Source organism: Rhipicephalus microplus, chromosome X (assembly GCF_043290135.1).
Source record: "Rhipicephalus microplus isolate Deutch F79 chromosome X, USDA_Rmic, whole genome shotgun sequence".
NCBI classification, from domain to species: Eukaryota; Metazoa; Arthropoda; class Arachnida; order Ixodida; family Ixodidae; genus Rhipicephalus; species Rhipicephalus microplus.
Window position 1 is genome coordinate 383,407,858 of NC_134710.1, and position 17,352 is coordinate 383,425,209.

Consider the following 17,352-nt stretch of genomic DNA (forward strand, 5'->3'; position numbering starts at 1 on the left):
TTATCCCTCCAGATGCCCGATTCGGAGAAGTCCATATAGATATAGCTGGTTCTTTGCAACCTTCCCAAGATCGCTGTTACATTCTCACCTGTGTCGACCGCTCCACTCGCTGGCTGCAAGTCGCTCCTATGCGAGATATGTCTTCTGAGACTGTTGCAAAGGCATTCCTGCAGATATGAATTGCACGCTTCGAATCACCATCCACCACCACAACTGATCGTGGACGCCAATTTGAGTCTTCTCTGTTCAAGGAACTTCTTGCTCTCCTTGGCACACGTCATATCCGCACAACAGCTTATCATGCAGCATTCAACGAACTGGAGAGAATGCACAAACAGCTGAAATCTGCCATAACGGCATACGTTGAACCCTTCCAATCGAACAAAGTATTCCCACTCGTGCTCCATGGCATGCGAACAACGCTCAAAAGTCACTTGAAGTGCACGAGCGCTGAGTCGCCCTGCGGAACCCCCCATCACCTACCTGGTCAGTTTGTGGAAACAAGCAAAGCTGAAGTCTTGCCCGATTCTCTGCAATATGTGTCACGCTTGCGAACAAATAGAGACTGCTTTCGTCCCACGCCAACTCGCGTAAAGCAGGCTACCTTTGTGCACATGTCTAAAGGCTTAGATCCATGCACCCACGTGTCCTTGCGCCATGACTCGTTGAGAAAACCACTCCAGCCACCATACGACGGCCCATTCAAAGTGCTTCGTCGCAGCTCGAAAACTTTCACTATTGAAATTTGTGGACGATCTGAAATCATCTCTGTGGACCGTCTAAAACCGACACACACGGAGCAACCGCTGAACGACGCCGCCAGTGCGCCGTGTTCAGAAATCACCCATCCTTGCACCACTTGTTCTGGTAGAGCTGTGCGTCAACCTTTGCGATTTGAGACCTAAGTGACTATTTTCACTTACTTCCGCCGCCAACATACATGCGTAATACTCTCTTCCTCTCTCTCTCTTTCTTTACGAGGAGGGGAAGTGGTGTTGAACACAGTTTCGTTTTCTCTTGTTTCTGTTTCGCCGCCATTGTCTGGCAACCGCGAGCGACCCAGGTATGCCAATGAAGGGCACGTCTAATATAAACATCGTCTTCAGTTACACTCGGGGCCAAAAGAACACCAGACACTTCCGATTATCGAGACGCACATGTCGGGCTTCATACCACTCAGCTGTGTATACTTAGCATTAAACAGTTATTTCGTTTAATCTAGTCCGGAAGATCAATTCCTCTACAATTTTAACTAACAGTTATACATCGCTACCTTTGCTTGAAGAACACCTATACCAGAGCCACATGTTTTTCTAAAATCCTCGGGAAAGCTACCCAGCCAGAACACGCAACATGCGCTGACGTACAACCACGTAAGTGGGCTGGAGGTAAAAATGTCCAAGTAATTCGAAAATGTACTAAGAGACCTGGTGGGGATGATTGGGCTGTGGCGTGTATTTTAGTACTAGGCCAACCAAAATATATGAATCAATTTTTATGGGAAAATGGGACGATTGAAGGTTACTAAGGGAGAGCTAGGAGGAGGAGTGATACATATGCCGAATAAATCAGGTGCGTCAAGCCACTACTAATTCCTAAGTGGGCTTATGTGATAAGCTGAGGAGGGTTCTCACGTATGTCCTTTTGTGCTGCTTCCAAATCAGGATGTAGACAAAAGGCGTTGTTCTTTCGATGATTATGTACAGCAGGACAGTGTAAAGTGAGGGTGTTTGTGTTGGCTATGCATGAATAGTGGCAAAATATACATATGTAGGGGGTAAATGTATCTGCCCCTCTTCCGTTCGAAAAGAATCGGCCATTTCTAAACTATATAAAGGGTGTTGGCTGCGTTTGCAAGTACTTTGTTGATGAATACTTCATGGGATTGCCTGAGGGCGAGGTTTTGAAACATGCAAGAAATACAAGAACTCCATAAATATTTGGAACTTTATTGTATATAGATTACACAGAATAATCTCACTGGCGTATACATTCATGTATGTTCAAGAACCACCTGATAAAGAACACGTTACGACAAAGGCGTGTACACAACATCTATAAATGCTTGTACTTGGCACAGGAAACAGACTACAGAAATTGAAAATGGGAGCTGTGGTAGGCAGGCGCTACTTATGATTAGACTGCGCGTAATATGAAAAATGTCCAAGGTAACTTCAGCCAGATTTTAAAAATATGCTGGTACACGTAATTACGACGCGACCAAATGCATGTTGCTCACCGTTGCCTGGAGTTCCGCGTACGACGACACGCTTCCCTCGCGACGGTTCATGACAGCGATAACCAGTCACAACGTATATCGTTTTTGTGGTCAATAGCAAAACGTGTTCATCGTAAAGCCACCACCATCGTTGCGGCGCTGCCGAGAGAGCACAATGGGGCAAAGGCTATGGTTGTTCGTACGCGGAACGTTAGGGAGCACTAGAATCATTGTGCGCACTAGTGCACGAGCGGGTTTGTCACGTGGTATTTTTTGAAATTCGTGGGCATTTGCAATTAGCAGAGAAACACTAATACCGAAAAGATATAAAGTTGAAAACTGTCAAATAGGACGGTTTGAAAAACGATCCACAACTTTCTCATTAAATTTTTTTATCTGTCTTCGTTTCTTGAAAAGTTATTTAATTAAACTTATCTAATCAACCAATATTTGAGAACACAAAAATAGTCCAGGCAACGGTGAGCGACATGCATTTGTTCGCGTCGTAATCGCGTGTGCCGGCATATTTTTAAACTCTGGATAACGTTACCTGAGACACTCTGTATGTAGAATGCACGTAAATATATAAGTACAGTGCAACTTTTAGCTTTACTTGTTTTTAGTTACGTGACCTCACTACAATGAAGCATATAACAACACACAGTAAAGGGAGAAAAACATCACATAGATCAATTTGTTCCCACTCTTTTATTATAGAATGTCGAATACCATTCACAATACCTCAATAAAACACTATGCAAAAGACGGACGAGTCGTCACGTATCGCTGTCAAAAATAGTAAATGCTGTATCCAGAAATAGTTCTCTTGCTGTTTTAAATCTGGAACATCATAAAATAGCCAGAAACTCTCTATGTATCTGCTGTAATTTACAGTAAAATGAGTGTTAACATTAGTGCTGGTGTGGTGTGACATGAGAACGAAAGAAACGTTGCGAGGAAAAAAAAAACTGCTGAACAGTGTGATATGGTTTGAAAGGTATTTGTGTACACTGCAATTTCACATGATTTCACACATGCGGAGCCAAATTCTTCATATTACTACGGCACTAACTTCAAAACGACCAGAATGTGTATTTAAATCAAAATTCTTTGAATATTAAAAATGTACGTAAAAATATAGTTATAAGAAACAAACAACACAGCATCGCTCTCCGATATTGCATTTGCGCAGTTTGTGTGACGACAGCAAGGCTACAAAAAAAAAAAAAAGCAAGAGGAACATTGTTTGCACAATGTAGTTTGTGACGAGACCTAATGTTTCTTTAACTCAAAACGAAGTGAATAGACAGCTCACATATTTAGATGCGGAATATGCAGAATGTACCGCATCGTTTTGAACTGTGATTTTAAAGTTTTTGTCGGTTCATGAATCATGAGTGATTCTATTGAAGAGCGGTGAGTGTTTTTGATAAGGCTGCGCGGTTACGCACTATTGCGTGGACTGAAACATTCGTTCAGCGCTTTAGATTAAATCACAGTGAGACAGACAAAAAGCAGGGGCTTCAATAGAGGAGCCGCGCTTTGGTTCGCGCAGACCAAAATTACCCTACTGCTCCTGTGTGTTCGTGTATTATCGTCAACAACTTGTGGGTCGATAAATAATTGAGTAAGTGCCACCAATTTCCCCAAGTGGTAGTAATCTTCCGATAAATTTAAGTTCTGTATTTCGGACTATGAAAAATAGAATGCTGCGTGCACTAGCAAGCATTTCTGACAAATGAACAATATCACTAGTAAAAAAAGAAGGGACATGAACCTCGACTGCTGCAGTAGCTATAGCTACGGCTCGGAAATATTCAGGGTATCTAAGCAACATGAGGAGTATAGCAGCCATCGTGGAGAGCTACCAATGCGTCAAATATTCGGCACGGTCGTCTACAAATCACCAGTTGTTCCTATGTTATCTCTAATGTAAGTAACACGGTGCCAGTTTCAGGAGTTAGACAAACATGTAAGCTTAAAATGACAGAGAAGGTTCTTTTGTTGGAGGTACGTGAAGCATTTAAAATAATTTTCTCTCAGATAGAAGGCTCATATACAAAAAAAAAATGTGCACTTTTGGTACCTAAATTGATCACTTTAAACGAAAGCGTGAAGGTCATGATACCCCCTACCATTGTAGACTATTCAAACCTTTGCGCCAAATAGTGTAAGAATATGATAAGAACCGACGTTCATATAACGACGTTAACAATGAAGACAATTAAAGCAGTCTGCACAATCACTGATAACCTATTGCGACAGCAGTCGTACAGTTGGTGCTACGTGTTCTTGCTGGTGTATTTTGTTCACACATCATTCCAACAGGTATTCTAATTCCATCCTAACAGATAAGTGTTATAGTGACATTTATCCGCTATCTTAACAACAGCCAAGATAGCAGCAAACAAATAAGAAGAGTGTATAGTAGATCATAAGATCTTTTCTTGAATCAAAGACATCTGCAAATCTCTTTTGGCACGATTAAAAAAAACAGGGTGTGGTGTAATGTGTGCCTTTTTTCAAAAGGTTGTCCAAGACGCATCAAAAGGGATGCAAAAACCAATGATTGTAGTCCGCAGGCTGTTTTTCAACGACCTTAACTTTTCTGAACAGTCCGTAGACGCGAATAAAATACTACCTGACTGGAAAAATAGCCTCTTTATCTGTGTGCTGCTCGAGCGCGCTGATAGCATGTGTTCGTTTACGAAATAGACTGCACAAAACTCCTAGTAACTGTTGCAACGAAGTAATTCACGGTTTCGGTGACAAATATCCGGCAACGTGCTCCACACACGTGACCATGTAGTTACGCTTTCTCATGAAACGAGAATCAGGCTCTACCCAAAGTTTGTTTTTTAGTTGATGGCAGGGCAGGGCACTGTATGGCAGCACCATCACAGGATTCTCATCTCATGCCACAATGATACAGATGGACGAAGCCCTCAGATTGCCGGTGCTGGCAGCGCGCGAAGCGCAAGCAACCACGTGATCTTCCAGAAGCGAAAAAGAGCAACTAGTGCTCTTTGTGCCATAGTTGCGGCACGCACTAACGAACATCTCAGTATATAGCTATCTGCATTTCTTCTGCAAGCGAAATGGCCGAGCGCGATGTGCTTATTACAAGAAGTCAGCGCTTTTTTCTAAACAATTTCTGCGGTTTCGAATTGGGAGAGTTGATGAACAGGCCAACCACTGGCGTCGATGTAACTTTTCATGTTTATATGTTAGGGTTTCCGGAAACCCTGAAATTACTGCAGCTAGGCTATAAGATACGGTGTCCCGAGGTTATCAGAAATAATTTTGATCACTCATGAGCTCTGTGCGTATACACTTGTTTCATGTGAAGACGGAAAAGAAGTCCCGCTGTCACATTAAGCTATCGGCCGTGCCACAATCACGCGCTGAACACCTGAAGAAACGAAAAGTTGATGCTCGTAAGTCACATGATCTGTTGCTATATGTGTTTAGCTTCTTTAGTGATCTTAGATTTACAAGACCACCAGTAAGTTAATTTTATAGCGACAACAAAAGAGTGAAAAGAAAGAAGGACTAAAGATAACTTGCCAACTGCCGACAGCTGCCACAAATGAGAAACATTCTCAATCTATTACTAGGCTACTGAAATTATTCTCACTGACACATTAAAATATACAGCACTGTAGTCACAAATTACATGCAACTGCTCACTATGATGACGCAATAAAGGAGAAACAGAATGAATGTAAATGTGTACCTCATACGTTTATTATTGTCCTTTTTTTTCTGTTTTACGCAGGGCGACTGTGTTCAATTAGTGCTTGCTGCAGGACTTACTTTCAGTGTCTATGTTGAAACCAATTAAATGCTGCATAACAGAAATGTTTTCCCTTAAGCTGACCAAAATTTTTAAACAAGGAGCTTAAAAAAAAGCGGTGCAATCACACTTGATCCTTGATATTTTGAGTTGACTCAGAGCTCATGAAGGTGTAGTTATCTCTAAAGAGCAAAGCATTGTAAGGTACATTCATAGCACTCGAAGGTCCTCAGTTTCAGCAGGGTCTGACGTACTAATTGGTCTACTGTTAATGTTCAACTATTATAAATTCAGTGCGAAACTTTTTAACACACGTGCGTTAACCAATTCGGTGGCTCTGCGGCAGGGACACCGCGCTCTCAAGCATGGAATACCGGGACATATTGGCGGCCTCAATTCGATGGGGGCGAAATGCAACAACGCTAATTGTATACACGTTGAAAGACCTCAGTTGCTTAAAATTGGCGTAGAGTAGCTGCCTAAGATGTGCCTTGCAGCCGCATTGTGATTTTGGCACATAAAACAGTAGAATTATTCTTCTTTCATGTATTTTATTTACTTTTTCATTCTAGCCCCGCCGCGGTGGTCTAGAGGCTAAGGTACTCGGCTGCTGACCCGCAGGTCGCGGGATCGGATCCCGGCAGCGGCGGCTGCATTTTCGATGGAGGCGGAAATTCTGCAGGCCCGTGTGCTCAGATTTGGGTGCACGTTAAAGAACCCCAGGTGGTCGAAATTTCCTGAGCCCTCCACTACGGCGTCTCTCATAATCATGTGGTGGTTTTGGGACGTTAAACCTCACATATCAATCAAATACTTTTTAATTCTATTCGGTCTTATAGACGAAGCTAGGGATTTCAATGACGCGCCTCACTTGGGCCCGAGTATAGCAGAAAGCAGTACACCGTATGAGAAGAAAATTGTGACAAAGCGTGTGAGACTAACCGAAAGGTCTAAGATTGATTTCCCTGAAGTGTGTGTGAGAAAATAGAGATTTAGAAAAATACCGACTAATCAATTTATACAAGCTATTCTCCAAACCTTTGAACTATACTGAGTAAAATACTTGATCCGTGCAACTACGTTTACATATACAGAAGGCAACTGTCCAGACCGTGTATAACTGTTTTGTTCTAATGAATGTTGGTATTAGTTTATTACAGCTACTCGCCTTAATGTAAGCTCTCAATGATGATCGGGTGAGACGCCGTCAAGCAAAATAAGTAGTAATTTGTCCGCTGTCTGCGCTGGACCATATTGTGTGAAGAGTACCCATTTCCTCTGCCACCTCTATAAGGTTGTCCCCATATATCACGGCGGAATCATCAGATCAGCATGCGCACCAGTGCCCCTATAGTGGACAGGCTGCAGCAGCAGCAGCTTCTTCGAGGTGCCCACTAACAGTAGTCCTCTTCGATGGCACAGCTGCGCCTGCCGAGGCTCTTGCATTGGCAGGTGAGCAGCGCGTGTATGTCGGTCCGGATGCGAGGGTTGCTGACGAAGTAGATGAATGGGTTGATCGCGCTGGCCGTCTTGCAAAACAGCGGTGGCACCACCGCAACGAGATGTGGCACGGTCGAAGACTTGGCAAACACGGCCCACAGACAGAGCACAGCGTACGGGGTCCAGGCAGCGAAGAACGTGACCACGATGACCACCACCATCTGAAGGTATTAAAAAATGTGAACACAGATTACGTTAGGCAAGTACAAATGCAGTTATTGGCAGGCAAAGCCAAATACGACATTACTTTTATTGCTTCTTTTTTTGTCCTTCAGGTAATCTCATATTGACAACAGACCGTAATTTTAATCGATTTCAAAGTGTAGACATCGCCATATGGGGTCTCAGAGTTAGGTTCAATGAAGGAGCCCAACAGTGTCCGGCTTGATCTTATGAAATACTTACTGCCAGTGTTCACTTGTAACAGAACGCAGATTTCGTTCGCCAGCTCTAAACGAGGACGCGAGGATAATCAAATCACGTCTACACAATACTTTTTATTAAAAACATGTTATAGCATTACAGGTGGTTAGCAGAACGTTCATCTTATCTGTGTCTACAAGTTCCTGAAGATCACGCTTGAGGCTGAGGAATATTTTCTATAAAGAATGCTTGTTTTTTTTTGTTGGCACTCGTAACAGAGCATTGTATTCTGTTACGCAACACACGACATTTCCTCTGATTTGCATTTGACTTTGCAGTTGTGGTGTCAGTGAGCTGATATGAACATGAATTTTAGGTGATTTCATCATGCTGCTATAGCGTGTCATGCATCTTGCGCATTCATGGTACCTGATTTTCTTATTTTGAGACAGCCAACTCTAGCACATCTTATCCTCCCGTGTTTATAAATGTTAATAAAGTTAATGAAAAACGTGCAAGCACCAGAGTTTTCATTATAGATACTCATATAAAGAAAGATAATAGACCGGTGCATGGCTTTTCCATAATTTGTAGAACGTGTGCTTCTGAAAGAAACATTTATTGACAGCCTGACTTTTATCGTGTTTACCTGATGACGTATTCACTTCTGTTACTTCGCCTTCGGGCGCAAGCAGCTGGGGTCAAAGTATGTGACTGCGCTAATATATTTGCCTGCAGAGATGTCGGCGTTTTAATTTTTAACAATACAGCTTTCAACTGCTTGTTTCGCAAAATCTTGTGTGTCGATGCCGGCATCATTGGTTGTCAGAAAAAACATCGGCGCTGTCCCTGAGCGTGAAATCGCAAGCAATGCAAAAAATAGAAATCATGCGTCCGAGCCAGAATCCAAGTCGGCCCCACTGCGTTGAAAGCAGATGTTATTCCGGAGAACCACATTCGTGCTTCAGGCTGTTTCAAAAAAGTACTCTATGCCCCGCCGCGGTGGTCTAGTGGCTAAGGTACTCGGTTACTGACCCGCAGGTCGCGGGTTCAAATCCCAGCTGCGGCGGCTGCATTTCCGATGGAGGCGGAAAGGTTGTAGGCCCGTGGGCTCAGATTTGGGTGCACGTTAAAGAACCCCAGGTGGTCGAAATTTCCGGAACCCTCCACTACGGCGTCTCTCATAATCAAATGGTGGTTTTGGGACGTTAAACCCCACATATCAATAAAAAAAAAGTACTCTATAGACCTTTGCATCAGGTGAGGTGGTCTGGTCTGGCAACCAACGCATTCCTCCTCTCTGGCATGCGGGCGACGGCTTGGAGGGTGTGTTGATGCTGGTATGCGTGGCGTTATCGAGCACTTTGCCATGTATTGCCATATTGACAAATTAAGCCAACCTTTAAATTTTATTCTTCTTCATTACTAGGAAGGCCAAGAATTGGCCATCAGGAAACCACTGCCCTGTTTTTGGGTGCAGTAACAACTACAGAAAAAAGAAAGTGCTGTCGGAAGAAATATGCCATGTGCATCACCAGACGCGGAGTTTTTGTGGCTGTGGACTCTTGAAATTGCATCGTTTTTCTGTTAACAAAGAGCAGCAACTTCTCTGGCTTGAAAACTCAAACAGGAAAAACCTTGCACCTTCCGCGAGTACTCGAGTACGTTCAGAGCACTTCTCAGGCGAATGAACCGCAACGACTTCGACACCGATGCTCAACCTCGGCTATGAACGGAAGGTACGCAGCTTATACAGCTATTCCAACGATTACAATATTCCCCGATAAACAGCCCCATGTAACATTTCTTTTTATCGTCGGTCAAAGTACCGCGGCACCAAGAGTCACTGAAAAATTGCGATTAAAAAAAGATAAAAAGGTGGCCCGCTGGCACGTCAGCGTCGTTTGATGTAAGAGCTGTATTCAAGTGCACACCTACGGTAACTTCTTCAGAGTTGAGAAACAAGTTACACAACAGTTAGTGCGCAGTTAACAAAAACCGTCAGTGCCAAGAAATAAAGACGAGCCACTACACTCCAACGCACGGCTTCATGCAAGAGCGGTAGCCGATGTGACGGCATGGCGTAAAGAAATCTTTTTATAAAGGCGGATGACGACACCTCAAGAAAAATATTCACTATGCTGTCGAAGTGCTGTTGCTTATTCTGAAAAAGAAAGACCTGAAAATACTGCGCATTCTTCGAGCATCAACAGAGTAGGTGCATCAACAAAGGTGGACTCATTCGTGGTACTGCGTAATGAAACAATTGACTTTCAACGACTTGAACCTTGTCAGAGCGTCTCATTGACTCAATTTCTAAAGAGCCTTTATCACTTCAGTCGAAACTAACCGCGTAGAAACGAAGAAAGAACGATAAAATCGCAGCCTTCTATGCAAACACCGAGCTTCCCGCATGCCACTTGGACGCCCGCTAGCAAGATGGCGGTGGCCAAAAAAAAAAAAAAAAAAAAAAAACACGTCTGTACAGGTGCTACTCCTAACGCAAGGAGTCTCGTTAATACATGCAGTGTTGGTGGCAACGCGTTACAAGTAATGTCTTTACCGGTAACACGTTATTATTTTCGGTAACTTATTAACGCACTCGTTACAATTTCGTAACTGTAACGGGTAACGTACTTACGTTACAATTTTTCGGTAATGTACGGTGTCCTTGCTCGCAACTTTTTCCTCTTGTAGGTGCCGTTTTCCCAAAGCTCACCCCAATGAATTTTGTTGTTACAACGTCAGACAGTGGTCTGCCCGCCGGCTTTGACGGACAAAGAAAGCGTGGGTAGAATCACGTTTATTTAAAACTGCGGATATAAATTCCTGAAACGCGCCGACTCCTTGTCAGCACTTTTGAGCAATCACCACAAGCTTGAAAAAAGCTGCGGAATCCACCATGAAAGACTGTAAAAACATACTTTTCATGGAAGTTGACTGTAGCAGGCGGATTGCCGGCCCCTGTGTCTTTCTGTGCCCCAAAAACAGGCTGCGCGGAAGTAAAGCGCATGGACCGGTTTACTCCACACCATGTGCTGATTGTCATGCTACGTATGTGGCAGAAGCAAGTTACTTCTTTCAAAGCCTACGGCAACATAAAACCGGTGTCTGCAAAATCACGTGACAAAGCAGTACACTCACTGAGCACAGCGTGTTGAACGATCACCGAATGAAATTGTGCAATTTCGGCATCCTAGATTCATAGCCCAATTTAAGAACAGCTTTTTTTTGGAACGCTGGTCCATCCAGGAGACAGCTGGTAACTTGGCTGGTCTACAGGTGCACTGTCGATCGAAAGCTTTACAGACAATAGGCATGACCAGGTGCACTGCCGTTCTAGAGCCACATCATGGATAACAGGCGTGACCCCTTAGCAGCAAGAAAACCTCTAAACAAAAGGTGAGTGAGGCGCGAAACATCGATTTTTTTTCTTGTGGAGAAAAAAAAAAGCTTTTGATTTTTTACCTAGGTTGGCTCGGTTTCTCGTTATCCTCTGTTTCGACGAAACCTCAATAATCCGTCGCACAAACACTATGGCTAACCACAGTTACAGAGATAGCCACAGTTACACGGCAGACATAACCACAGTTAGTCTCCTAACCGCGGTTATCGCAGAGCCAGAGCCTTAGGCAGAATTTGTTTTGGGAGGGTTTATGGGGCACCTATTTGAGCTGAAGTAGGAGCTGTACAGGCAAACGGTCATCTATCTGGCACTGCATGCCATGACAAAAAAAAAACAAAAAAAATGAACGGGGGGGGGGGGGGGGCACGGGCTTGGTTCACCACCCTTTGACTACGCCACAGTCGCCAACGGGTCAATGCACAAGAGATCGTCATGAATCTGAAAATTGATATTTTATATTTCATTGGCTGTTTCATACTTTGTGCGTTTTATTGATTTTATTTAACAATACTGCTAATCTCATGAAAGAATATAGCATGGAGAGCCTATGAAAACATATTTGCTTACACGCAATCAGAATTGTTCAAGACACAACAAAGTGGAATAGCACAATGACATACAATTAATTCACTATACACAGCCATATTAAGAACTGACAATCAAACGGTTTTACTAACAAAGAAAACATAGATTATATAACAGCCAAATCACATATAAAAGCATAAGGTATACATTGTTGAGGTATAATGTATACATTTTAAAACGACATAAGTGAACAAGTAGACATAATTATTGAACGATTTTTTCAAATAACTTATAAACAATAAGTTGATCGAAGAACATGTCACCTAAAATATATGATCATAGAAAACAAATCTTCTATATCAATAACATGATACAGACTCTTCGCTTATCGGGTTTATTGATGTTGTAATGTCTTTAGAGCGATTTGTGAGGCAAGCAGTTCGCTTTCAATCGCTGCTGTACACAAGCTTATGGATAATTCAGTGGTTAGGGTAGGTTTCAGTGCGTTTCAATTTTTAATGACACGAGGAAAAGCAATTGGTGTTGAAAGAGTATTCCGCAACAGTATGAGAATGATTATGCCAGGTTGGTCTGCTGTGAAAAAAAGATATATACCTAGAATTATCTATTTTTATATGTTGTGTAGTAATTAGTTTTAGATTTGCTGGTTTCCTTCGGTTTTGAAGTGTCGAAATGCCAGTGTTGTAAAGTAGCTGTGCCGGTTAGTCAGTCAGTTTATACTTGTTAAAAATATATCTTCTGGATTTGAACCGCTTTTATTTTATTGATCTGTTGGTGGGTAAACAGGAACCAGACAGGGCTGGCATATTCTAGTACAGTTCCGACGAGGGTTGTAATAGCTATTAGTTTGGTATTTGGTGGTGCGTGGTTAAGAGGTCTTTACAGTAAAAGTAGTCTTTTTAGGGCTGTGCTAATCATGTTATCAATTTCAGTATTCCATCTCTGGTCGTTTGAAATCGTTATTCTTAGATATTTGTGGCTAGGCACTGTGGTTTAGGAGCAGTTGTGAGTGGCATAAGAAAAGTTTGACCTGTTTTTTTTTGCAAGCTATTGCCATGGAAACCGGTTTACCAATATTAAAGGACATTTGACATATTATTGCACCACTTGTGTACACCCTCTGATGCTCTTGTCAGAGGTAAGTGATCGGCAGGAGTATTGATTTCTTGGTAAAGTACGCGGTCATCTGCAAAGAGCCTTAGTTTTATTTATTTGAAAGGGGCTAGTCATCAATGAATATTGTAAATATCATTGGTGCTAGTACGCTGTCTTCTGGCACGCCTGACGTGACTGATGCTGTTCTAGAGGTGGTGTCCTGTAAATGTACCAACTGTGAGCGATTGGATAAGCAATCCTTAATACAGTTTGGAATTGTTTTTTATTATTTTAGTATACTTGAAACAAGATCAAAGTCGTTTGAAAAATCTAAGAATATAAGGTCGATTTGTTTATGGCTCTAAATGGAATGGTCTGCATCGTGTGTTAATTGTAAAACTTGAGTAAGCGTTGAGAGGCCTTCTCGGAAACCTTCTTGTGCAGGAGACAAGATATGTTTTTTAGGTAAATTCTCATCTGTTTCGATATTGTAACGACAGGGGGGGTTTGTCACGTTTGCCCGTGCGTGGTCAACGAAATGAACTATATGAGATGATGCCGGAGTAGATCTCAAACAGCATTATCAGAAACAAGAGACTCAATCGACTTTTACAATCACCAGCACAGAAGTACACACTTAAACTACCTAAGGTCTGCGTGGCTACTGTCCAATTTACGTGGCTACAGTTTGTTGAAGCAGCGTCCCGAGGAGGCGACAGTACACGCACGGTGACGGGCCTTGCCCGTAGCGAGCTCAGGCACGCAGGTGGCGCGTGCGGTCGCAGCAGGAGATAAGGCATCCGTCAGGCCTCGCGTTCGTAGACGGCCTTCAGCCATCTCAGGTGGCGGCGGCGATCCGGAACCCGTCGTCTCTGTCGCGTAGCCCCGGACAGGCATCGCTGCTTCCTGACCTCGATCCCCAGGGAACAGACAGGAAGAGTTCCACGGACAGCGCCCTGGTCCGGCATGTCCTAGCTGGAGCCACCGTCAGGACCACCAGGCGAGCACCAGGCCCTCTGTTAGCGTGCCACGAAAACCTCAAAGGACGGCGCCCTGGTCCGGCGTGTCCTTCGGCTCGGTCTCGCGTTCCCCACGTGCTTCTCTTCTTTCTCCTTTTCCCTCTTGTCCTACCTGTCGCCACCTGTCGCTGGCTCGGCTTCTTGTCGTGGTCCTTCTTTTCTTCGGACGTCCGCACAAACATTTCCAAATTCTACCAAAGTTCACACGCACACACGTTTAGCCTCCAAGTTGCGTCTATTCATTACAAATATCATAGGTTCTATTTAGTTACAGACACAACAAGTTAGTGAAATTGGCCTGTAATTTCAATCTACGGTTTTGCTGCCTGCTTTGTGTATTGAAATAACTTTATCGGTTTGTCATACGGCGGGGACAGTGCATGACTGCAGTGATTTATAAAGATTAGACATCCATATATTGCTACCAACTCCACATACCTTTTAAGGAAGACGTTTGATAAGTTGTCTGGAACCGGGTCCTTCTTGGTATCAATATTTATTAACAGGTTGGACACACCTTGTTCGTTGACTTTTAGGGGTTGTATTGGTGAATGGTTGGAAGATTGCACGGGCGGTATGTTTCCGTCATCTACGCTAAAAACTGACTGAAAGTAATTGTTGAAGGAGCTCATGAGGTCGTTGCTGTTTTCAGAAGAAGGTATGGGCTCAATTTTTATTATATATATTTGCAAATTTTATTTGGGGCACTTATCAAAAACGTCAGAAGTATTTTTGCAAAGTGATTATTTTTAGCATCTCATGGCTTACATCTCATGCCGCTAACAGCTACAGATAGATCGTGTCTCGTTACAATAGTTGGTGCAATGTTCAGCTTTTTTTCTTACACGCTTTACCTTTTATTTCGCCTCTATTACGCCACGTGGTAACCATGGTTTCAGTCACTGTTTTTTTCTTTTTTTCTTTTTGATAGGTATGTATCATTTTATCTAGGTCGTCACAATGACTCTAAATCTACTCCAAAGTCTTTTGATTTCAGTGGATAGGTTGTCTAGTCTATTTATGGCATAATAAATGGTCCAGAATTATTAGTTTGGCATTTGATTCATGACTCTGCATATAATTACAAAGCCAAGCAATGAGAGGGGCTATGGTAGACGCAGCCCACAGTGATGACACGTGAACTTATCAGACAGACAGACAGACAGACAGACAGACAGACAGACAGACAGACAGACAGACAGACAGACAGACAGACAGACAGACAGACAGACAGACAGACAGACAGACAGACAGAGAACTTTATTGAGGTCTTGAGGAACACTACCTCAAGGAGGTAGACCAGCGAGCCACTCCCACGTCGGAACGGGTAAGCTGTAGAGTGCCTCGATGCGCGCGCCCCCGCTTAGAGTGGTGTCAGCTTTTGCAAGGGCAGATGCCGCCGCCTCGGCTTCGGCGCCAGCGCGACCGCCATTTTGGCGCCTCCGGCCGGTAGTTCGTGCTTGGCGTGTGAGGTGTTGTTGGGCAGTGTTCATTCCCTTACAGTTTTATGCACCCATCTCCGCATCACCATGCCCGGCTGCTGCGTGCGGGCGCGCGGGCATCAAGGCACCCTAGTAAGCTGAGCCACTCCCACGTCGGAACGGGTACGCTGAGCGTCACCGCCGCGTCGTGGGCCCTCTGGACAGCCCAGAGTTGATGTGCAAGTTCTGAGCTCCTGAGCGCAGAGCTCCATTACTCTTGGGTCATGTGCCGAAAATCGCGTGATGAGGGGCACTGCCAGAGCATGTGTTCTAACGTGGATACGGCGCCACAATCTGGGCATGTTGGATTAATACTTTCAATAAATTGGCTGTGGGAACGAAGACTGGGGTACGACCTGGTTTGAAGCATCGAACCTATCAGCAATTCAAAATATATTGCTTCTACACCTTCCAAATCTAGACGAACTTTGAATGAATGAATTAGTGAATGAATGAACTTTATTGAAAGTCCGGCAGTTTCCTCCAAGTGAGGTGGGGAAAGAGGGGATTCACCCCGGTCTCTTTCCACCCTCCGTCGATTATGATGACGGTGACTCGGGAGCCTGCTCGAAGTTCGTGGACCCGGGTGGCATCTTGGGCTTTCCAGACGGCCCAAAGATGGTGGGCCAGTTGGTCGCTGCTGAGTGCCGCCTGCCAGCGGCAGCAAAGCTGACGCAGCCGATGCGCAGCAGTGACCGCAGCCATGGCGGCAGACGGCCCCTGCCCTCTCGCGGTGGTAGCAGCAGTAATAGGTCTCGCAGTTTGTCCCTGCCTAACATGCGTCGCGAAAGGAGCAGCGGCAGTGACATGAACTTTTTCGGCACACTCCCAAAGCATGTGCCCCAGTGTGGCCCTTTCCCCGCATGCTCTACACGCGTCCGTCGGGTGTACGTTTGGATAACACAGGCGTAGGATCACCAGGCTGGGGTGCGTATTTGTCTGTAATAATTTCAGAGTTACGGCCTGTCTTTTATTCAATTTGTTGTATGGCAGTGGGTATTTGCGTTTGTTTAGCCTTGATTGATATATGGGGTTGAACGTCCCAAAACCACCATATGAATATGAGAGACGGCGTAGTGGAGGGCTCCGGAAATTTTGACCACCTGAGGTTCTTTAACGTGCACCCAAATCTGAGTACACGGGCCTACAACATTTCTGCCTCCATCGGAAATGCAGCAGCCGCAGCCGGGATTCGAACCCGCGAGCTGCGGGTCAGCAGCCGAGTACCTTAGCCATTAGACCACCGCGGCGGGGCGCGTCTGTTTCGCCAGAATTGGGTATAATGTCGTTGAATGTAGTCAGGCGATCACTCCACGACCATTCCGGTAGTTGTTGTGTTGATGTCATCGCTCCGCTTGTGGAGGTGAAGGCGGCCACCGAATTAGCCACGGCCCGGTGAGTGAGATCTCGAGCCGTGGCGTGGGCCACCGTGTTGCCTGCGAGCGGACCGCTGGCGTGAACCGGTGTCCACAGAAGGCAGACAGTCGTATTTTGAGTTTTTAAATACGAGGACAACGCCACCGAGGTCAACGCTCCTGGAAGCTCACCGCCGTCCTTGTTGCGATAACTTGATTGAAGTATCCGGGCTGCCTGCCACGAGATGCGACCGCGCGAGAAGCCATGGACGGCAGCTTGCGAGTCGCTGATCCCGACCACAGCCTCTGGTACCGCGACTAGTGCAAGAGCGATCGCCGCCTCTTCGGCCGCCTCTGTATGTTCCGTACGCACCGTGGAGCTCGCGATGCATTTGCCCGTGCACTTCACAACGGCGATCTCGTGAGCACGCCTTCCATCTAGGTATCGCGCGCCGTCCGCGAACACCGCCTGGTCGATATTGTCATACATTCCTTGGAGGTCATTCACTCTTTTGTGTCAGCGCCCGACGTGGTGTGTCGGATGCATGTTCATGGGCAGTGGCGGAACGATGA

The 17,352-nt window shown here is 44.7% G+C and overlaps 1 protein-coding gene across 1 annotated transcript in view; it reads right to left on the reverse strand.

Annotated features, from left to right (window-relative positions):
- Positions 1-1,929: 1,929 nt before the first annotated feature.
- The window catches only part of LOC119161930 (visual pigment-like receptor peropsin), a 321,513-nt gene continuing 306,090 nt past the window's right edge, over positions 1,930-17,352 (reverse strand). The window contains exon 5 of the mRNA XM_075880059.1: positions 1,930-7,675. Coding sequence (XP_075736174.1) covers positions 7,409-7,675 — 267 coding nt within the window. The 3' untranslated portion in view covers positions 1,930-7,408. The remainder of the gene's footprint in view (positions 7,676-17,352) is intronic.